Consider the following 23,724-nt stretch of genomic DNA (forward strand, 5'->3'; position numbering starts at 1 on the left):
GGGGGGGGTCAGTGGGGATGCTCCATTAGGTACACTGGACTCCTCAACCCAGGTAGCAGGCAGCAGGAAGGCCACACAATTCCTACTCTGGGTCTAAAAACAAGGACAGAAAAATTTGTCGTTGTTTTACATATAAGCTCTTGAAAACAGTCCTTTTAGAAGTCTTCCTCTAGAGTGATTCCACTAGATCTCCAGTTAGTAATATGTGTTTTTTTCCCTTCCCATGCTTTAGATAAAGTGAGACTAAAGTGTGTGGCATTACTTTATTCATTATTGTATCACTTCTTCATTTGCAGTACTGGCATAAACCTTTCTGATGCTACTGAACCAGGTTGAAAGTTCAGTCTCAGAACCTATGCAGTCTCTGGACACATGCAGAAATGAATCACATCAAGAATTGTGCTGGGCATCCATAAGACATGCCAACAACTGTTTTGCTATGATTTTCACTTCACCACAAATATTTGTCTGTTAGGGGTGTGTGGGTGTGGGTGTATGAATAAAAATGGAATCCCCATCTGACCGCTTTGTAAGTAAACAGAAAGTAAGCAAATAATAATTAAGGAGAGGGAGGACTTACATGGAACAAACTAGGTGTGGATGTTCTGAACAGAATTGGAAAAGATATTTTTAGAAATATGATTATTAGCATCATGGGAATGCCTCTCCCTTTCCATGCAGCCTTTTGTATCCTCTCAAAACCTGTTCCATGAGATTAACCAGCTCTCTGGACAAGATTTAGAGGGTACTTGGCAGGCTATAGTACTTCATGCATTTGTTACCAAAAATATTACAAAAACGAAACAGAAGAATGGCTTATTAGCAATGCTGTGTACATCTTATTATGGAATAAATGTATTAAAAACTAACAAACAGAAATGTGATAAAACACCAGAAAATCAAAAGCATTTGAAAGCACATGTATATATTAATGGCTATTTATTTCAATATAAATATCATTTTATAGTCCTTATCTATATAGCTCTCTATATAAATTTCTTTATATAAAACACAAGGAGAAGAAATGGAATATGGGGGCAAAGTATGAAAATGAAAATGTGTACCTGTGTGTTTCTAGTGCACAAGTACCTTTTGAGAACACAAAAATGAACCAAGCAAATAAATTTACAATTGCATCACACCAATTAATTTGCATACTGCCTTTGAAGTGATACACTGGGGAAAGTGAACAGAAGGGAAGAGCCATTAAATGAACAACAGTAAACAAAAAAAAGTACATAACTTACGTTGGAGTGATAAAAACAAATTAAAATGCTAAGAAGTTAAAGGAGAGATAATGTGAAATAAACATGAGGAAGAGACTGGCCAAAGGGAATATGTGTAAGAATTCTGAAATACCAGAAATGGATGAATAAGGAAGTTTAGATATAGTCATCTAGGGGCTAATGCAAAATCTGGTATCATCAATGCTAGATTGCATCAGGATCCACCAATGTAGTTCCATTCAGGAGGCTCACAGACATGGAGTAATAGCATTTTAGTGACTGAGAGGTGTTATAGGACTGTAAATGTCCTGGTCGTCATGTCTTTTCTGATTTCCTCCTTCATCCTCACTTCCTAAACTCCCTAATGTGAACCTTAAGGAGCAGAGAGCATTTATTTTTCAAAAAACTCATTAGTTCCACCTGTATAAATAACCCTCATTTGGGTAGTGAACATTTTCATAGGTATAACATCTAAATATATAAATACAACTTCTTACTTTAGAGATAATGGCAGGAAGAATTGCTCTTTGGATATTAAAGTTTACTGCACAAACCGTTATTCTTAATGTGTTATTTCAGTGTGACTTGAAACATACTTTCCATAATGTATTATTGTGGCATCCAGGATACTGGAAATTTCTCACTTCCTCCCTCTCTTTTCTCTCTCACTTCCTCTCTCTCTCCATGCCTCCCAAAACCTGACTCTGGAGGGCTTTCCACCTTCCAGAGGGTTTCCCAAGGGTGCCTGAGGGGTTGCAGTGAGGGTAATCACCACCTCCTAATTCCAATGGTGGAAGTAGTTCCATCAGCAAAAGGATCCTGACCGATAATTTTCTAGAAATTAATATCCTGCACTTCAAAACAAAGGTATGTTTCCAGGGTGGTTAAAATAGCACTAGGAATAGTAACAAAAAGAGTAAAATAAAAAAGAGAATAATAAAAAATAAAGCACAAAAAGAAACACAAACTAAAATACAAAGGCCCTCTACAGAACAGCATAAAGACCCAGCATGGGGGCAGAGTGGGGGCATGGTGATAGCATGCCGCCCACCCTGACTCCGCCCCCCTGCGGCGCCCACATGACGAGACAGCAGGTAGCATCACGCCATGTCTTTGGCACAACATTTACACACTCTGTGCCAAAGAAGCAGAGAATAGCCGCTGTCACCACAGCTAGGGCACCCTTGCTGCAGCTCAAAAAGAAACCGCTTTTGCGCTGTGGAAAGCCCAGATTGGGGCTGCGTCATATAGTTGCTGGTGAGGAAAGTGTGGCTGCAGACCGCTCCAAAGGGATAGTCTGTTGAGCCTCAGAATTAATGAGCAACAGTCAAGTTGTACAAACTGCTATTCACGTCAAAGCTCCTGTAAGTTAAAAACAATAACTGAAACAGTTCTAAAAATCTGGGGGCAGGGCATGGAGAGGGAGACGGAGGGATTTTTCCTGGTACTTAAAGAGAATAACAAGTGCCCTTCGCAACCTGTCTGCAGAGTTAACGTGTCACCAACCAAAAAACATTCTTTGTCTTAATTAATTAAAAACAAATGAAGAACAGATGTGTAAGTCAAATATCAGCAGGGATCATAAAGAGCAATAAAATTTCAGCTTCTCTTTTTGCTAAATAACTTGATTTAGAATTAAATTTGAACTGAACACAAGTATATGAACAAATAAAAAGACTCCACTTCTAGGTAAAATCACATAAATAAAAAATGAAATGAGGTTGATATTAATTTCTAAAGAAATAAAGAACATTAGAAGATGCCATTTATCAGTTTTTAAAAAATTATGGTCACTTTAAAATATCAACTAAATAGTCATGGCAATTTACTTTTCAGCTCATGGAACAACATTTTTTGGTTCACTACTTCCTAATCTTGACTTGGAAGGTACTTGGCACTTACCAAATTATCATGGGCACTTTACTGGATCGTGGCACTTGTTCAATAATGGACTCATATGGGCATATATAAGAAACATGAGTCAGTGCATTCTGTAAGCACAAACACTACGTTGCTAGAAGCTATACAATTTCTTTACTTTAGCAATGAAGTCAAAGGAAACAGTTTTTTTGGATTTTGTAGTGCACAGCACAAAGTAGCTCACAAACAGTACACAAAGAGCCAAATAGATGGCAGAACTGTTCTGCCATCCTCCCGTGCTGCATTCTGCTTTACAACATATAGAACTAAATGTTTCTGCAGATGTGTCAAATGAAAAGCTATATTAATGGTATGCAACTCACTTTGCAGTGGTCATACTGCTGTTGTACAGTTGGAACATCCCCACCAATAGGCATCTGTTTCTTTAAATCTTCATCTTTCAGATTCAGCCACTTGATATGCTCTTCCAGTGATATGAGCAACTTGTTCCATTTCTCTGCACTTGCTTCTAAGTGAGCTCTACAAGGAAAAATAGCAAACATTGTAGGAGTCTTAGTCTGCACTAGAATATGCTAAATGTTGCAGCAGTTTGACTTGAAAAATATCTTCCTTAATTTAATTCAAATAATTGTTCAAATGATGCATTGACTTTGCTCACTTGTAAATTAATCAGTATAAGAAAAGCAATACCCTGAAGGCACCAGATCCTGTCTGATCTTGGAAGCTAAGCAGAAGAAAGCCTGGTTAAAATTTGGAAGAGAGATGACCAGGGAATACTAGGCGCTGAAGGCTGTGTTTCAGATGAAAGCAATAGCAACCTCCTCTGAGTGCTCATTCTCGAAGAAAACCCTGTGAAATAAGTTGTTAGGCAACTTTTTACTAAGGATGTTATGGGATATACAAATAATACTTGAATATGAAGTCAAAGGCTTTCATGGCCAACATCCATCGTTTTTTGTGAGTTTTTTGGGCTGTGTGGCCATGTTCTAGACGAGTTTCTTCCTGACGTTTCGCCAGCATCTGTGGCTGGCATCTTCACTTTCCTCACCAGGTCAGGACCGCGGCAACTATACAACGCAGCCCCAATCTGGGCTTTCCACATCGCAAAAAGAATTCTCTGAAGATGCCAGCCACAGATGCTGGCGAAATGTCAGGAAGAAATTCTTCTAGAACATGGCCACATAGCCCGAAAAACCCACAAAAAATACCTGAATTTATTTTTAAAATCCTGTTAGATTGATCTTCACATAGGAATACAATTCCCCATTCTATTTTTCTTTAAGTTTATAAAACTAATCATTATATAATTTAATAGAAATACTTGTAAGGTTATGCTCTTTGTGCACTGCATAATACCATTCTTGACTATCAAATACATGCATTTGAAATATCTAACTATAAAAAACTCACCATTCCTTAAAGTCAAAACTCCAGATTTCCATGAGAGATGTTAGTTGCAACAGATTCATGCAAAGAATAGCAAGAGTACTAAAGGGTTAAATGTTGCCGGCTGAGTTTTGCTGTTGCAGATTATTTGTTGCATTTTGCTGAATCAATGAATTCCTGCAGCATTGTGCTGTAATTCAGTTAATATGACATGCCATTAATATAACTACTCTTGATAATGTCAGAACCTTTTATTTTTCTGTCCCTTGTCCACTTCCAAGTACAGAAAGCAGAAAGTGTCCTCATAGTCAAAGGGAAACTGTTCTAATCTTCTTCTGTCACTTATTGGTGTGCACTGATGCACTTTAGATTCTTAATAGTGTCTCTGTGTTTTCTAATGTAACAGGGAAAATATTCTAGACCGCCACTATAATTTAATTTTTTCCATGATCTTGATAAATCCTGAGACTATAATTACCTTTAAATGAAAAATAATTTTATTGCCTATATGTCACCTTATCTACACAGCAGACTTGTTTAATTTTCTGCTAGTTCAGCATGTAATTCTAGTAACAAAATACTAGCATTTTTTAAAAAGGTTAAATCTCTCCAAAACAGTGTTTACTTTTTTATCATTCCAGTAAGTCCTTAATTCATTCTTTTTTTTTTAACAGCACTCTCTGCATTATGTAGCACATATACTTGACTATAATTCACCCTCAGGTACAAGTCAAAAGCAGGTTTTGGGGCCAAAATTATGGATTTGGAAATGACCCATGGATAAGTCGAAGGTAAAACTTAGAGGCATGTAACAAAGGATGTAAAGGACAAAGCAAAGGAAAACAATGACAAAGAACTTATAAAACTGTAGCAGGTATAACTCTTTCAACTCACTCTAAAGGCTGGATGGATGAAAGAGTAGAGAAGGGCCACTGCTCCCTTTAGGGGATTGAGGGCCCAAACAGACAGGCCAAAATAAAGCTGCTTCGGGTCACTTTGGAGGTACAGTATGCTGTTTAAATGATGTATGAGTCCTAAGAGGCCGGAAGCCGTGCCAAAGCTACAGCTCTCACCTTTCACCATTCTACTCAGAGAAGGCATAGTTCCTTTTTTGATAAGAGGTACAGTACAATACATTGATCCATAGATAGGTTAGCCCAGGTTTTTTGGATCAAATTTTTGACTAAAATTTCTAGACTTATACATGACATTATATATTATATGTAGACAATATGTACATATTACATTATGTATTTATCTATGTATTATGCCAAAAGACATACTTGGCTTCCTATAAGCATCAGGGCACAGTTGTTATATGCCCCTCATACTTACTTACAGTATATACTTGTGTCAAGTCGACTTCATGTATAAGCCAATGGAAGGTTTCAGGGTCAAAATCCTGGGTTTTGATATGACCCACGGATAAGTCAAGGGTAAAACTTAGGGGGCTATAAGGAAGGATAGAATGGGGGAAATACCACTTCCATCCTTCCTTCTCCTTCTCTGGACCTCTCCCAACCAATTCCCAGGTGCTGAGGGAGAGGTTTTAACATCGGATTAAGAAAGGAAGCAAGTGGATTTAAATGGAGAGTTGTTTCCATAGGAAGTAAGGTCTTTCAAAAAGGACGAGAGAGAGAAGCAAGTGGTTTTAAATGGAGAGTTGTTTCCATAGGAAGCTAGGTCTTGCAAAATGGAGCAGAGAGAGAAGCAATTGGATTTAAATGGGGGAGGTTTTTTCCATAGGAAGCCAGGGCTTGCAAAAGGAAGCAGAGAGAGAAGAATTTGAAGAGTTTCAAAAACCCACAAAACCCACAATTCCATTTGATGGCACTGTGACAATTAAAGTTGTATTACACTTACTATGTAATGAAGATGCACTCTTAATTGGGAAAAGTAACTGTATTTCAATCCGTAATCACCCCTAGACCTCACTAAACAACTGTGTGATACTTATGTCATTCAGCACAACCTATCTGAAAATGTTATTGTGATGATAATATTGGAATGGGGAAAATCATGTTTGTCATGTAGAGTTCCGCAGATAATATAACAGAAATAAATGAAATAGAAGTGAAGAAGACCCTTTTCTCTGATTTCATTTTGGCCAGAAAAGATCAGGAGGATAGGGAGTACTTGGATCACTAAGAACATCAGCCCAAATATGGGATTTGTCTTGGGCAATTTAACCACGAGGGATAAGCTTGTAATATTCTCTTCTGTTTAATATTTATTTATTTTACTGTTTGTCAACTGAAATAAAATTTGCTCTCTCACAAAAATAACCTGGTGTAGTGGTTTGAGCATCAGAATCCTGGAGACCAGGATTCGAATCTCCACTCAGCCATGAAAACCCATTGGGTGAACTTGGCTGAATCACACCCTCTCAGCCTCAGAGGGAGGCACGGGTCAAAAAAAACCCTTCCTCTGAACAGATCTCACCAAGAAAACCCTGTGACCGACTTGCCTTAGAGTCACTGTGACAGACTTGCCTTAGAGTTACGGGACCACCTCCTTCCGTACAATCTACCCGGTGCACTTAGGTCCTCTGGGAGGAATCTGCTGCAACCTATAAAAATTAGACTGTCTGCTACCTCCCAGAGGACCTTTTCGGCAACCGCTCCCAGATTATGGAACAGCCTGCCGGATGAGATCCGTCATATAACCACCTTAAATAGCTTTTTAAAAGCTGTTAAGACGGATCTCTTCCGGCAGGCCTTTCCCTAATAGATACCCGGCCACCAAAAAAAAACCCTAATTGTTGGACCCAGTTCCATCTTAGCAGGCCGCTCAAACATTTGCTAGAGATGAAAGTATAAACATATCTCAGTGTTTCCTAAATTCCCAAGTGTCCCCACCCCTTCTATTTTCTCCTTTTATTGGAAATTCACTAAAATTTAAGCCAGATGCTATTATGAACACATACTCATGGCAGGAGGCTTCTTTGTTTACAAATACTGGACTCAGAGACACTGTTACAATGAAATACAGTTTGTAAAGAACTGTATTGCCTGTCAAGGAAACAGGTGGATAATTGTACTTTGTGTTGATGGCTCAAAATATTTAACAAAAACATTTGACAGCTTTGTATAATAAAGCCAACATCAATAAAGATTAGTAAAAACAAAAAACAGTGATAACAAACGGAACAGCAAACTATCAAAAACTCATTTGGCTGGAGAAACTACATTAACACTAATGTAACATCTTTCCATGTTTTGTATCAGAGCATCTTGTCATAAAAAGAATTATGGTATGTTCCCATACTGTTCTTCCAAATACCATTGAGGCCTGTTGTCAATACTTCTTAATTCTTCTTCTCTGGAAATTTTACAGTGCTTTTCAGCTACAAAAGACTTTAGAATTATATTAACTCAGTTAGCCTTGAACCAACACTCTTAAGATACATACATATATGGAGAGAGAGAGAGAGATTACCACTCAGACATGGAAATCCACTGGCTGACCTTGGGCAAGTCACACTCTGTCAGACTTGGGCAAGACATACTATCTCAGCAAACTCCCTCTGAACAAATCTGGACAAGAAAACAATGGGATAGTTTCTCCAACCAGACACCTTATGGTTGCTGTAAGTCAAACATGACTTGAGCCCACCCAGCAAGAAGTGTACTCAGGTCAAAATACATCACTGGGCAAAAAGTCTTTTTAATATGCAAAAGCTCTTGTAATCTCATCTGCAGAGAGAAAATTATTCTGATTTTTTTTCCTTTCGTGCAGGAATATAATAAGCAAATATTTACATGACTATTCTCTACAAATAATATATTTTATTATTTAGTTCTTAATTTATTTACTCAAATTATACCCCACCTTTCTTCCAGGATAAGATCCAAGGCCCGTAATAAAAAATCAATCAGCAATTACATTTAGTGTAATTTAGTTTCATGGCTACTTTCCCCTACTGTTCGAATATTTCAAACATCTATAATTGAGATATATTTGGCACTAAATGTGTTTCTTAAGAATACAAGCATGGGGTGATTTTTTTTTAAAAAAAATAGTCTGAAATTCTGATACTAAACCAAGCGGAAAGGAGTTTTTGTATTTAAAAAAAAACCCTCCCATTTATTTGCAATAAATAAAAATGCATAGGCTTGGTTCCTATATCAACTGAAAGCAGTTCACAGAAGAAAATTTACCCCTAGTCCCCTCATGTGCAACCACCTGTGCCTTCAGAGAGAGGGGATACAGAGGGAGAAGGGTAAAAGGCACTTAATTTCATTCCAGACTCAAATGTAGCACATTTCAGTTTCTCTGCAAGATTTATTGAACACCCAGCTTTAGTCACACTTACCTAGCTACTTGTAAAAGTTTTCCATATCCACCCATTTTTAAACACTCCTTTATTAAGAGGGATTCAAAATTAGTTATTCTCAAACCAAGAATCTCCTGCTTTTGAAACCAAATGACTCCTAAACTACAGCTCTGCTTGAATAGGCAGAGGGTATGCATGAAGATAAACAGCTTGTTCTCAGGAGTCTAAAAGATCAATTTCAGCTGCTACTGGTATTTGCAGGGTAAGAACTGCTCCTTGAACACCTCTTGCTGGGGAAGCATTCTTGATCCCAGGAAATGCATTTTTCAGCACTCTTCTGGGACCTATCCAGCAGCACTTATCTACAGCTCGTTCTGCCTCTTAAATCTACCGCACTTTCACATAGATCAGAAAAGGGGAGGAAATGCCTAGAATGATTAACTTCATCCCTCTGCAAAATGGCAACACTCCTCTCCTGTTTGATTCCACTTCAGCTTTGTGTTGAGGGCTTAAGTGGCACATGAAGCTTTCTGCTAGCTTGGCACATAGGGTGAAATTATTGCTCGGTGTTTTTCAATGAGGACTGAAAACCAAATAAAAAACTACACTTGAGCAGAAATTTTTATTATCAAATGGGTTGAGGAACAATAAACTGAATTCCCACCAAACAGAGCTCATACTTGTAGCTTTTTCAGATGTATACTATATTTGTAGGGACAGCTCAAACTCAAAAAGCAATCACCCACTTTATCTATCAAGTTTTAAAAACTTCCTGTAGGAATCACAGTCAAGCCTGTCAGAATTATGGCAGCCATGATTCCTGTGAGAAATATGACTGCCATTTAGGAGAAAGAAAAGAAAGAACAAATGGAGGTGAGGAAAAAAGGAGCAAATACCTGGTGCAGGGGGTGTCAGGAGTGGCAGGGAGTGGCAGTGGCCAAAAGGGCACACTCAACCCTTTCTTTTGCTGTGGCAGTGGAAGTCTCCTGATGAGGAGGCCTCTGCCACTGTGGCAAAGATGGGAGGGACACAGCAGGAGTAGGGCATGACCAGGTGTCACTCCTCTTCTGGTGTGTCACCCAGTGCAGGCTACATCCCCACAAAACCTTAGTAATGGCACTGGTTTCAGACACAGTTACAATCAATTCCAATAAAAAAGGAAGAGATTGGTGTCTGAAAAACCAAGATGAAAGTGCAAAGAACTTGCAGATGAGCTCAGATATAAAATAGACATGTGTAAGAAATGCAAGAAGGAAAAAAAATAACCAAAGAAGAATACAAATGAAGAGCCAGTACTTGCAATGGGAAAGTCCAAAAAAAGGTAAAACTCACGAGCTCAGGCTTGCTAAAGAGGTTAAAATATTTTTTATTATTTTTTTGGTGGGATTGGTTGCCTACAGTATGTTCTGAGCAAAAGGAAGCACAAAGAGACAGTACAGCCTCTATATGGAAAAGATGGTAAAATGCTAACAGGGGGAAGAAATCCCCTCAGTACTCTGCCAAAAGGAAAACAAGTGCTGAACTTGAACAAATGATACAGTAAGGGAGAACAGATAAAGAAGCTAATACATGAACAAGCTACTCTGAGTGAATTCATGTCTCTGCAATCAAATGAACTAAAGAAATTTCCAGAGTAAACTCAGAACCATTTCCAATCATCTTTGAGAATTCTTGGAGAAACGGAGAGATTTAAGCAAACTGGAGGAGGGCGAATGTCCCCATTTTGAAAAGGGGAATAAAAGAAAACCCAAGCAACTACTGACCAGTGAGCTTACTACCAACACCAGGAAAAAGTTCTAGTCAGATTGTGAGCTTTTAGAAAGGAATGCCATGACTTCTAAAACCCACTAGGCTTTCTCAAAAACAAGCCACACCAAATTAATCTGAATCTCGTTTTGACAGAATTACAAACTTAGTAGATATGGGGGGATACTGTGGATATAACGTGTCTTTATTTCAATAATCTCTAATGATGTAATAGAGGGTGCATCTATCAAATTTGAAGATGACATCAAATTGAGAGGGGTAGTGAGTACCCCAGAGACCAGAATCAAGGTTCAAGATGACCTCAACAGATTGGAGAGCTAGGTCAGAACTAACAAAATGAATTTCAGCAAGGATAAATGTAAATTACTACATTTAGACAGGGCAAATGCACAGATATTTCATGGGTGGTGGATATATAAGATACTGCCTTGACAATAGTACCTGCAAAAACACAGCTCTTTTTTTAACCAGGATATATGCTTTTTCTAAAGGAAGTAACATGTTAGTTGACTGCCAGTTCACATTCTGCTGTTAAAAAAAGGTCTCTCCTGGGCCTAAAACAGATCAAAGAGGGCCAAACATTGGCCAAATATTCACCTCATACCCTCTAGAAGACATTTGTGAGCAAAATGAATACTTTGGTCAGTGTGTTTGGTGGGTATGGCCCTCCAAGGCCTCCCAAGGATGCACCCTCCTAACCTCTGACATTTACCTATCACCGATCTAATCCAATTCACTGTTGTAAAAAGGAAATGTTACCCCCATGGATTAATTCAGACATTTCAGACCACATACAGAAAAAACAGTAACGTTACATGAAGTAGCCATAAAAGACCCTAGTTCAGACAAAGTCTAAAATACAAAGGACAAAACTAGCTGATGCTCTTTATTACTATAATTTGGAGAATTACCTACTTGATGAACCACCATTTCAAGTACAACTCATCAGCTGTATTTCTCTCATACACTGCTAATATATACAATCTGAACACTATGTTCTACATGTATGAACAAATTAACCTAACTATAAAACAGTGTTATGCATGATTGTTGCACACCATTGTAAACAAAAACCACTATTTCATCCTCAGATTTTCCTGTTGAAATTAATGAAAGGCTGAAATAAATGACTTGAGGACAGCCTGGACCATTAATTTTCCCAAATGATCATTAATCCTCAAGAAATAGCAAGCTGCTCTATTGTTATTGCCAGAATTTTGCAGCTGTTGATTAAAGCATTAACATAAATGTCTTCTCATCTCTTTCTTCCTGATTTGTGAGGGGATTTATATATGTAAAACACTAACCGCACTTGTTTGAAGAACCCAGAGTGCAAGCTGATATATATTGCCTTTCCCAAGCCCCCCTGAAAAACTAGAACTTATCAAATTATAATGTGCACTAATCTATTAATTTTGATTTTCAGACTTTTAATAAATAAAGTATTAAAATAAATAAAGTCCTATAGTCTGATAATGTTAGATATGTAATAAGATCGATTTGGACATTCTTGGATTTTGTGAAAAAGGAAAATCTAGCTCTGTAATAGCCACCCAGGTCATTGGCCTAAGAAAGTACAAACACTACCACCAACAGTGTTTTCATCAAGGTGTTACTTTGACCAGAACTGGTGGAGATTGCCTAAGACTCCTTCCCTTTAGGTCTTCTTTTTCCAGTTTTCTTTTTTCCACCTTCAGCTATATGATCTTGCCTATTTGTTAAGGATTTCACATATGCTCTGCTCATTTGGAATTAGGTTGATTCTCATAATAGATGGAGTCTTCTTGGCAGTGGCCCCAACTGATCTATTATCATGTCCACTATAATGCAGATCTTTAATTGTTTCTGTAAAACTTAACCATTCCCCTAACACTCTCTTAATACTCCCCTAACAATACTTGTTTTATACGTATCTTTGAGATACTCTTCACACCTATCTTATAAGCCACTCTCATAAACTGTGTACAATCATCTGATCATCTTAATATACAATTGCCCCTCCATATTTGCTAGAGTTAGGGGCACAAGACCCCTGTGACTATGGAAAAAACACAAATAACAAAAACACCATGTTTTTACCTGAGAGGGCACATCTCTAGGAATCTCTAGATCCTCTTATGCAACTCTGTGGTCAACTTCCGACAAACACTGACCATAGAACTGCACTGGAGGAGCTACAAATGAGCATTTTCTCTGGGAATCTCTAGGTCTTTCAGTGCAACTTTTAGTTAAAGTTGTCCAGAGAGTTGCACTGGAGGACCTAGATATTCCTAAAAAGAATATATTAATCAAATCCGTGAATAATCAAATACGGAAATATCAAAGCCACAAATATGGAGGGGTGAGTGTACTTTAATGCATTTTAGATTCTGTATACACTGCCTTACTAGAGCTGTATCTTAAAAGACAAACCACAAACAAATATTCCATTAAACATACACATCCTACATTTGTGCTATTATTTTTCAGTGAACAGGTCAAAAATTGTGAGAGCATATATCTCTTCTATGTATTTTATGTTCAGATCATATTTTACCTGATACTGGCAGACTTTGCTTTCAGGTCATTCCAGCGTTGATTCATGTCATCAATACGATGTTGTAACAGTGCAGCCTCATCAGAGTTTCCTAAGGCTTTCACCATCTTCTGTCTATTTCCATCAATGCTCTTGAAGATATCATTGTGGGCATCAATTTCAGCCTGAATATCCTAGGGGAAAAAAATAAAACAAAATCTTGTGCTTAGGACAAGAGAATGAAGTATTCACAATTTGTCTCTCTTCTCTTGATAAAAACTGTCAACCAGACTGGAATTTAAAAAAAAATTGTTTCACAGTTCTGCTCTAATAATTTATACTCTTAAAAAACTAGAGATACGCTACACTACATAGAATACTGTATTACATGGATGAATGTTGATAAGACCTCCGCCCCTTCAATAAAGTCCCCTAGCCTTCCTCAGGTGGCCATTCCCATGTGGTGGCTCACTTTTTATCTTATATGTGATTTTACCATTTCTTCCTGATGAAGAAGTTAGTGAAGCTTTGAATGCTAGTACTGTATGTTGTATTTTGTACATTTTGGTTGGCCCACAAAGTAAGTCTTTGATTTTGTTGATCATTTTGTTTTAAGGGCAACATAGTTATCCTAATCTGAAGTTACAAAATGGATGTCAATGTTTATCAATAAACAACTTAATATTTCTAAAAGTGTCTGGACTTATTTCTATGAAATTCTCTAGATATTTAGATAAGGATGTCTAACTGGTACTCTACAGGTTAGGTGAAGCACACAAAGCAATTTCATCTGGCCTAAGTAGTAGTCTTCCTCCAAATATTTTCAAATTCAATAAAAAATGTTTTAACGAAAACAGAATTTCATATTATCTCCCTCTTTGGCGACATGTCTACATACATTTGTATGTACACCTAAGCATTCATCTTCCATATGCTTTAAAGATAGATAGCCTATGAATTTATTTCAGAGCTGACTACTCTTATTTATTTATATAGAGCATTTATAACCTCCCCTTCCTCAAAAATGGCTCTTCACTTCCGGGCTGTGTTCTAGACAACTGAGCTGCCCCTCCATATGAAGTTTTTCAGAAGCTGGCCCATCCGGCTCTGTGAAAAGAAGGAAACCCTTCCTTTTTCAGATGTAAAGAAAACATCAGCATGATTAGTAGAGAAACTTCCCAGCATTTGGGCAAGAATATTTAAAGAACAAGCTATCAATCTGGAGAAAAGCTGTGAAGCATAAAATATATCTCCATGGGATTAATCAGTGAAGATTATTAAAGGAAGCTTGTGGTGCTACAAACATGATCTTCCTTTTTGAAAGGAACAAATTCAACAAGCTTGGAATTTCATAAAAATTTGACTCTTTCATATTATGTTTACCCTTTTCTCCCAAGTGAGCTTTTAACATAGATGCCCAAGAGGGTGGAGCTAGATCTAAAAATGATTTTTATACACATAGCAGTCATTTAAGAATTCACTGACTGTTCCTGTTCATTTAGGGTATTGTATAATTATCCTCTCTGGGGAAAAGAAAACAGCTGTTAAGATGAAACATAAGATCTCTGGGAAATATTAGATGTTTCATACAAGTTATTTATTAAAATAAAACTTGGAATTATTTATCCATTCAGACTGGTGTGTGTGTCTGTGTGTGTTTGACAGAGAGAGAAATATTTTAATCCATTATAGAAATAGACCATTTCCTATTCCATACACACACACCTTGAGTTATACGGCTGACCTCAGACTGCAACAGCTGAAATGTAGGCTGTAGGTAGTTATCTTTTTCATAGACATGATCAAGAACTGATTTTGGAGAAAGGCTACAACCATTTTGCTATTTACAGAAAGTCAAACAAGACATGTCAGGGTATTTTATCCAGATGTCTACTACATTCACATGTAAAGAAGGAGGAGCCTATCCTTTATTTTAAAAGGAGTTCATTTCTGGTATCAGAGAACTTGTGTAAGAGAAAACAGCTTAAAGGGATGTATCATAAGAAGATGACAGAGTGTCAGGTTTACATTTTCCTTTCCATGGAAAGAAAAGGGACACACCACAACTTCATATGTGTTTAAGGAAGACCTGTCGTTGGATTGCCCATTCTGTCTATGTTTATCTTCAGAAATAAGATTGACTGGCCTGAATCCTATCCACAGGAAGTGTGCAAAAATGAAGACATATGCCAGGATCCTACTGTCACAAACCACGCATGCAAAGGATCATAGGATATGCAGTCTGGTCTTTTCACTGTTTATACTGTGAGATATCTGGAACAACCTATTCACAATCACTATGTGTTCAAAGCCAAGCAGAAATGGATAGCGCTCAGATGTGGGTTTCATTCTGCCAGCTAAATTGAAAGTTAGCCTTGAATTTATATTAGATATTTTTAGCATTCTTTCAATGTTTTGGTGCATTTTAATGCTTTAAATTGGCACACTGAAACATACGGTGATCTCACATCACTGACAAAACAACATGGCTCCCAACAACTTTTAAAGATTTACATACATTGAGCTACTCTGCTTTTGTTTCCACTCGCCATACAATCTGGCTTTATGAGACAGCACTTGCAGTGATTTCCTCATGGGCAATATGCCGGGGTAGCTGTGTTGGCCATTTAGCAAATTCAAACAAAAAACCACCGAACATTGATACCTTTACTGGCCAACCAAAATGCACAATATACTTGTTGCAAGCTTTAGACGCTCCACTGGCTTCTTCATCAGGCAAGATGTTATAAACCAAACTGGAGAAAAATTGGAGATGTTAGTAAGATGCCTACATTTTGTTGTTTCTGTCCTTAGTTAAGGTGGTATAAGGAGGGTAAATTTTGCAGGCTTGCTTGTCCTCCTTCTGGCCATGTGGGAACTGGGCATTTTTCAAAGTCCAGGAAATTTAAAGTCCATTTGCATATCAACAAGACAACAGTGAATTGGTAGACACCCAATAGCACATATTTGCCAAGTATGGTAGAAAACCATTCTATATGCTTGGCATACAAATACAAACCAAACAACCTGGGAAAGACTTTTGACAGGGAGGGGATTGCAAAACAATCAGCTCTCCAAAGAAAGGGGAGACAGGGTGGAAACTATACACTTGAGACCACTCTCCAAATAAACAATCAGTTGCATTTCCCCTTTAAGTCTTCATATTCCACCTTTTCACTTTATTTTTGAAGCATCCAAATTAGTGTCCATCACCATGTTGAAAGGTATTTTTTTTAAATAACGGAGTTATTAACACAAATGCCACCAAATCAAGAGTATGTCAGTTAAAAATACATCTAGGAGATAAAGCCAAGGCCAAAAGCATGCCAAGACTGTCCAGCCTTCAACAGCATCTAAACACTGTACGTAAACAGGGAGACCAGCATCTCTTCAGAGAGGTGTTTCACAATCTAGGTACTACTCTGAGGACTGTCCTATCACAATTCCTAATCACACTCAGTTCCTGTGGCACTATGAACCCCAGAAAAGAGAGATGCCCAGAAAATGGCTTATTCTGATTTTATAAAGAAAATGGCCTTTCAGGTGCCCTGGACCCAAACAAGCTGCAAATTTAAAGGTGCTTACTAGAACTTTGAACTGGAAATACAAAATTTATCCCTATATATTCCTGGTCATCTGAAGGAAACATTATGTAGTACTGTATGTATCAATAAAGGAATCATTATGAATGTCTGCATCTGCAGCATCTAACATGCAGATTTTCACACTGAGTTAAGTGGGAGTTATACTGAAGATAAAAGGATTAACATTAAAAGAATTTGTGTATGTATTTATAAAGCAGCCTGGTTAGCCTGAATTCTGGTAGTGCCTAAACAGAAGTTTGTTTAACATTCTGAAACAGAGAAGAACTTCCAAGGAAGGTAACACTCTGTTCGTAATACATCTGAGGACTTCAAGATGAGAATAGTTATATCCAAATGAGGTAATTATTGTCATGCTCAGGAGTCTTGATGTGACATGGACTTTTTCTCTTTTTATTTGTAATGTGTATATATGTATGTGTGTGTGTGTGTGTGTGTATGTGTATGTATGTGTGTGTGTGTATGTATGTATGTGTGTGTATGTGTATATATATATATATATATATATATATATATGGTTTAAGATTAAAACCAAATAACAAGATCAACCCAAGAATAGTCTGTAAACAGATTACAAGGTTCAAACAAACTTATCTTTCCTAACACATTCCCCCAGAGGTGTACATGGTTTCCTGGTAACAGATTTAAATATGAAATAGAGTTTACAATGTTCAAAAAGGGAGACCATTTTTCTTTAAAAGGATATACCACATCCATTGGGGGATTCCATTCTGTCAGAAAGTTTTTCCATTAAAAGGGAGTCCCATATTCTTTCCCATCAACCCTCCAGATTTAATTGGCTGTATTTCCACTTCTGAGTAATCTCTATTCTTGCAACAGCAATAAAAATAATGGCCTGTTACAGACAGCCAAAATAAAGCTGCTTCGAGTCACAGTGGAGGTATGGTGTTTCAATGATGCATGCGTCCTAAGAGTCCAGAAGCCACACCAAAGCCACACTCCAGTCCTGAAGGGCTGGAGCATGGCTTTGGCGCAACTTCTGGACTCTTAGGACGCATGCATCATTGAAACACCATACCTCCACTGTGACTCGAAGCAGCTTTATTTTGGCTGTCTGTAACAGGCCAATATTAAGTATTTATATTTAAGGTTTTCATTATGATCAATAAAAATTGAAAACCTTCTAAAACAGAGCACAAATAAAAATTTTGATTAGTAATCTGAGAGATCAGAGAGAGAACCTATTCCCAAAAGTTAAAAATTTGAGTACAATAAAACCACATATGGAGGTACGTTCCTCTATCAGAACAATTTCTCCAACAAAAAGGAGGGGAGTTTTTAATAATATAAATCAAGCAAACAGGGGTCATGTACAATTGATGGATCAGTTTTAAGGAACATTCTTTAATGAGAGCTGATCTAGAACTAAATATGGGGGGGGGGGGCAAAAGTGTTGCCATGGAGAATCTGGTATTGAGCTGTTAAGTGCCAATTCCTAGTTCCCTTTAACTGCTAACCCATTATTGTATGACTCTTCCTTGGGACATAGACTTTCCTTTTCTCTCCCCCCCCCCCCCATTTAATTAATTTAATCATAAGATCCTGTATTAGAGATTTTTCTCTGGTAAGAAGGAATCTCACTACAACAAAAGCAAGAAAATAAAAAGACAAGTGGAAGCTGATAACCACATTAGTCATAAATTTCTGTAAAACCTGACCAAATGTTCAAATACATCCATTTGTAAATTTCATCTATGCTTCATTCTTTCAAACGTTGAAAGTGTTGTTAGATCTTCTATCTACTGGATCACAGGTGGAAAATAATTATACTTTCAGTAACAAAGTATCAATCCTTTAGCAGTCAAAAGGGCACAAAACCTCCCATTTCTGCTGTTGATTAATTTAAAAGAAACAGGTAAATAATTCAAAAGAATATCCCTGAATATCAACAAACTTTCCAAAACCAAATTTACTCATGTGATTACTTTCTCCCAAAATGTAGCTACTCTGAGATAACTCCAAAACACAAGCATTAAGGAAGCATTGGCAGCATTGCATCGCCAACAACATGATGGTTTAAGAAAGCCTCTTCTTGAACAGACGTGGTTGCAATATCTATTCTGAAAGAGTATATCTGAAAGAGCAGTTTCTGCTGTATAAGATGTAGTCAGAGATCTATAGCCATACTAGTTATAGATGTTAAAATCGATGGCGATTGACTAGTCAGAACTGAATATTCCAATTTTCTGTTTCATTCTTACTGTAAACCTCACATTTTATATTTATTTATAGATAACAGATATATCATTGGTTTAGATACTTGATCAGTCTCAACTAATGTCAGTAAAGGAAACCTCAGACACACTTAGCTGCAAGGCCAAATCTGAACTGCAACAAGTGTTTCAGTTTTAGATATTTCCATTTAGCAGACGGAGATAGTTTAAACTACTCTTACAAAATTGAAAAAGGGAAAACGTCATAATCTGATTTAAAGTAACAATCACATTGTCAGCCCATACCTGCCAGAAAAAAATGGTTCCTTGCCAATTTTCAAGTCTAGATTTCCTACTAAAGTCAATGGGTCAAATTGCAATATCAGTATTTGCCATACAGTTCAACGTGCTGAATTTATTGGCAAAACTCTTCTTCTTCTTTAATAAAAAGAGAACCAAATACTGTCTATTAGAACAGAGATGCCACAAATAAAGATGCCAAGACTGGTCATGGTGGATTACTCACTTTAGGTGGATGTCCAAAAATCAATACATGGTAACAGATATGACCGATAATATGTAAGATCTGGAAGACCTAAATATCCCTTTTGATCAGATATTGCATCCTTATCATTTAAATTCAAAGAGGAAAAAACCCATCAAAATCTCATAATACATTTAGTTTCTGAAAATACTGACAAGGTATAAGAAGAGGAATTCCACAAATAACATAAGGAATTCTAGTTATAATGTTCATTTTATGTTTGCCTTACCATACAGACTCATCCTTAAGCCCACACACCTCTAAATCTTGTTCAATATCTTTTCAATACTTAAATTAAGACTCTAAAACTAATTATTCCCAAATAAGTAATAGAATTTAGGCAATATCAACTCTGTCATGCTTTAAATATGCTTATCACCTTATCTCCTAATGGCAGTATTTCTGACTTGGACTAGTTAACTGAATACCCAGACATTTTACCAAAACTATTAATCAGTTTCATTAAAATAGGGATCAGGTGTGGGGCTTTGAAATGACAACAAAAGATCATCTGCAAAAAGAAAGTTTTTAAATTCTAAACTGACATGCACAAATCCATTGATCCTGGAATTTTTTCAAATAACACATACTAAGAGTTCAAATCACAAACTGAATATAAATGGAGACACTGAGCATCCCTGCCTTGTACCCCATTTCATCTTTTTTAAAAAGATGCAGTGACAAGGATGTGAATGCCAAAAGGCCACAGGAGGCAAGGAGGTATGTAGTGCAAACACTACAACTGAACCAGAGACCTTTCAGACATACGTTCCTGAGGACTTCCCTCCTCCCAATCAGCATGGACCAAAGTCTCCCTTGAAACAAGATCTATGAGACATCTGAATTGGAAAAACACTGAAGCAAAACCATAGAAACACTAACTTGAGAAACCAGGTCCAGGGGAGTGCTGGGACACACCAGGGACGTAGAAAAATGAATGGTGTGTGCTGCTGCGCCGCCGCACTCAAGCCCCATTATAATGGTGGCACTTAGTCTGGACCCCCCCCCCTTCCCAAAATCCTAGCTATGTCCCTGGACACACACTTCCAATGGTTGTACAATTCATCAAGGTAGTACATAAATACAGAACTGTTCCTCACATGCAGAATGCTAGGATCAAGCTGAAGAACTGTCCCTTTAAGATATTTTAGTAATCAACAAGGGCTGATTTAATGTACTATAGTACAGTATCCAACAAAAGGTGGAACTCCAGAGTAGTTAGATTCTGGGACTGTAAAATGGATCAAGAAGGAGTTCTTTAAGTAAGCAGTCTGCTCCCTGAACTCTGTCCATGGTACTAAAATACTTGCTGTTAACCATTGTATCTTCTGCATTTCAATGAAAACCTGCCTGTTTGTTTTTCTTTTGTTCTCTTCTTCTGGTTGAGAATGCTTGTTAAACTTGCACACTTTAGACTTGTTTACAGGTTCTCTGTTAGGACAGGATACCTACAAACTATCATGGATTTTTCTAGACAACATTTGTTAAGAGGGATTTGCCACTGTCTTCCTCTGAGACTTAGAGAATATGACTTGCCCATGGTCACACAGTGGGTTTACACAGCTGAGCGGGGATTTGAACCCAAGTCTCCAGAGATACTGAGCAATGTTCAAACCACTACAACATGCTAGCTCATATACGTACCTATTATATGCACACTGAATTCATGCTTCTGTTACAACACCTAATGCTCCCTTTACTTCTGATACAAAGTTCAAAGTATACACTGGTGATATTTTTATTAGACCAACCATAAGGTAGAAAATAAATACACTACACTATGCCTACAGGCTTTTGTGACTCCAAAAACATCACCTTCCCCATCAGTCTGCACAACAGTTTTAACCTTTTTGTCTGGTGAAGAAGTCATGGAGCTTTGAAAGCTAGAGTAATGTGCTAACTTTCTGGATGGCCTAATAATGGTATCTCCACTGTGTATTTGGTTTAAGGGTCAAGTCAGCTATTCCCACACTTTACTCTTGATGAAACTCTTGTTGATTGCTGTGAACTATGTGACAAGACACCCAAATGATCAGCCTTTTGTTTGACAAGTCATTGCCCTTCGTACATTGCCCTTTCTGGGTCAATTCTTTTGATTATTTTTTAACGTCCTGGTTGCTGCCCACAAGCAGATCTAAGTCTCTCTCTTGTTCTTGAGTGTTGATGTTTTGGCAGGGGATAAAGTAGTTGAATTTCCAAGGATTCCTCAGTCATAGGTGAAACTTCACATTCCAGGGAGAAACATGAAAAGGTACAGACATGCAGCACCATCATATCAGAACTAAGAGAATACCTTTAAAAGATTAGTGCTATTTTTCTCAACAAGACACCAAGAGTGCATGAAAATAACAAGCTGATTCAACATCTACCTGAAGATAATTCATTCATGTCTAAAATAAATTCAGCCATATTTTTGCAAATGTAAGCTACCCAAATCACAGATTTTAATACACACACACACACACACACACACACACACACACACATTTTATTTACCTTTTTTGGTCACAATTCCCTTCATTGTGTTACCTGCCTTTTAGATCAAAGGCATCTGGACAGGTATGTTTTTTAAAAAATCTGTACAGTGCTTAATATATTTTATTGTAAAGAAATTCATAAATTAATCACTATCAACTTCACAGAGGTGAATGGAACACAATGGCAAGGGTGTTTATATGTTTTAGTCTATATGTACACTTCACAATTTTCCCTGCTCACTTACAAGAAGCATGCACATATACAAAATACTTTGTGCTACTATATATTAATTGAAGTGTACAAAGAGACAAGAAGACAATTAGAGAAGAAGCAACTATAGCACAGAGTGCATAAAAATGGTTTAATTTTTATCACCAAAAAAGAAAAGACTTGAAGTAAAAACTACAATAAATATCCATCAATTCTAAAATTTATTCAAACTTTCTCCAAATTAAACTACACGACATAGATGGGAACATAGAGACACCTAACAAATAGAACAGAGGCAGCATGCTACAGTGATTTCAGTGTTGGATTAGGATTCTGGGAGATCAAGGTTCAAATTCCTACTTGGCCACTGAAACCCATTGGGTGACCTTGGGCAAGTCATATTCTCCTAGGGGGGAAACAGATCGCCCCTTTGTGTCGCCATCTGGGCGGCTTCAGAGTACAGCTTTTTGATGCCACACATTCTCAAGCCATGGAAGGATGTGAAAAGCTGGCTTTTTGCCAGTGCATAAATTAGCGTCTCTCTGCTTTTTCATCCAGCAAAAAGGCACATTTGGGCCACGGTGTGATGTTGCTGCGGCCCCAATCCTTCTTTGCTGGGGGCAGCTTGAAACCACCCCGTCAGGGCGGTCTGTTTCATCCATTAGCCTCAGGAAAGCACAAATCTTGCCTAGGATCACCTGATGTTAGAAATGATCCCAGCCAAAATCCATAATTGAATGAATGAATGAGTCTTTATTTATATACCGCCGTTCCTTCGATCACGGAGGTTTACAGAATAATAAAAATACAAGTTACATCAGCAAAAGTCCCCCATATTAAAACAGTACAATACATCAATAAAATCCATCATTCAATCATAATAATTAAAACCAGTTAAAAAACAATAAAACAATTCCAATCAATACAATGCTCACAATACACAGGAGAAGAATAGCAATTAGGACATGTGGGGGAAAGCTTGGCGGAAGAGGCAAGTCTTGAGATTTTTCTTAAAAGACTCGAGGGAGGGGGCCGAGCGGAGCTCGTCAGGCAGAGAGTTCCAAGTCCGCGGGGCCGAAGCAGAAAAAGCCCTATGCGCAGACACTGTATATCTCACCTTAGGAACTCTCAAAAGTTGTCTCTCACCTGACCTGAGAGTGCAGGGCGGATTATATGGGGAGAGGTGGTCCTCCAAGTACTCTGGGCCCAAGCCATTTAGGGCTTTACAGGTAACAACCAACACCTTGTATTGCGCCCGGAAGCAAATTGGCACCCCAATGCAGATCTTTCAATATAGGTGTTATGTGGCTGGCCCTGGAGCTACCAGTGACCAGCCTTGCTGCCATATTCTGAACCAACTGTAGCTTCCGAGTTTGGTACAAGGGTTGCCCCATGTAGAGCACATTACAGAAATCAAGTCGAGAAGTTACCAGTGCATGTACCACTGTTTCAAGGTCCCCCCAACCCAGGTAGGGTCGCAGCTGGCGTATCAGCCGAAGCTGATAACAGGCACTTCTAACTGTCACATCCACCTGAGGAGTCAGGTGAAGCGACGAGTCCAGAAGCACCCCCAGACTGCGAACTGTGTCCTTCATGGGGAGCGTGACCCTGTTCAGGACGAGTGGACAAATTTCCTTCCTGGGACCGGGGGAGCCTATCACAAGT

At 37.9% G+C, this 23,724-nt stretch overlaps 1 protein-coding gene across 3 annotated transcripts in view; it reads right to left on the reverse strand.

Moving 5' to 3' along the window:
- Positions 1 to 23,724, reverse strand: part of UTRN (utrophin) — a 446,595-nt gene that overhangs the window by 132,214 nt on the left and 290,657 nt on the right. For all 3 annotated transcript variants that reach the window (XM_089530248.1, XM_089530249.1, XM_089530250.1), the window contains exons 53-54: positions 13,073 to 13,245; positions 3,470 to 3,626 (exon numbers count right to left, since the gene is read on the reverse strand). In XM_089530248.1, coding sequence (XP_089386374.1) covers positions 3,470 to 3,626; positions 13,073 to 13,245 — 330 coding nt within the window. The remainder of the gene's footprint in view (positions 1 to 3,469; positions 3,627 to 13,072; positions 13,246 to 23,724) is intronic.

Source organism: Sceloporus occidentalis, unplaced genomic scaffold (assembly GCF_023333645.1).
Source record: "Sceloporus occidentalis isolate IW3139 unplaced genomic scaffold, rSceOcc1.0.p SCAF_6, whole genome shotgun sequence".
Lineage (NCBI taxonomy): Eukaryota > Metazoa > Chordata > Lepidosauria > Squamata > Phrynosomatidae > Sceloporus > Sceloporus occidentalis.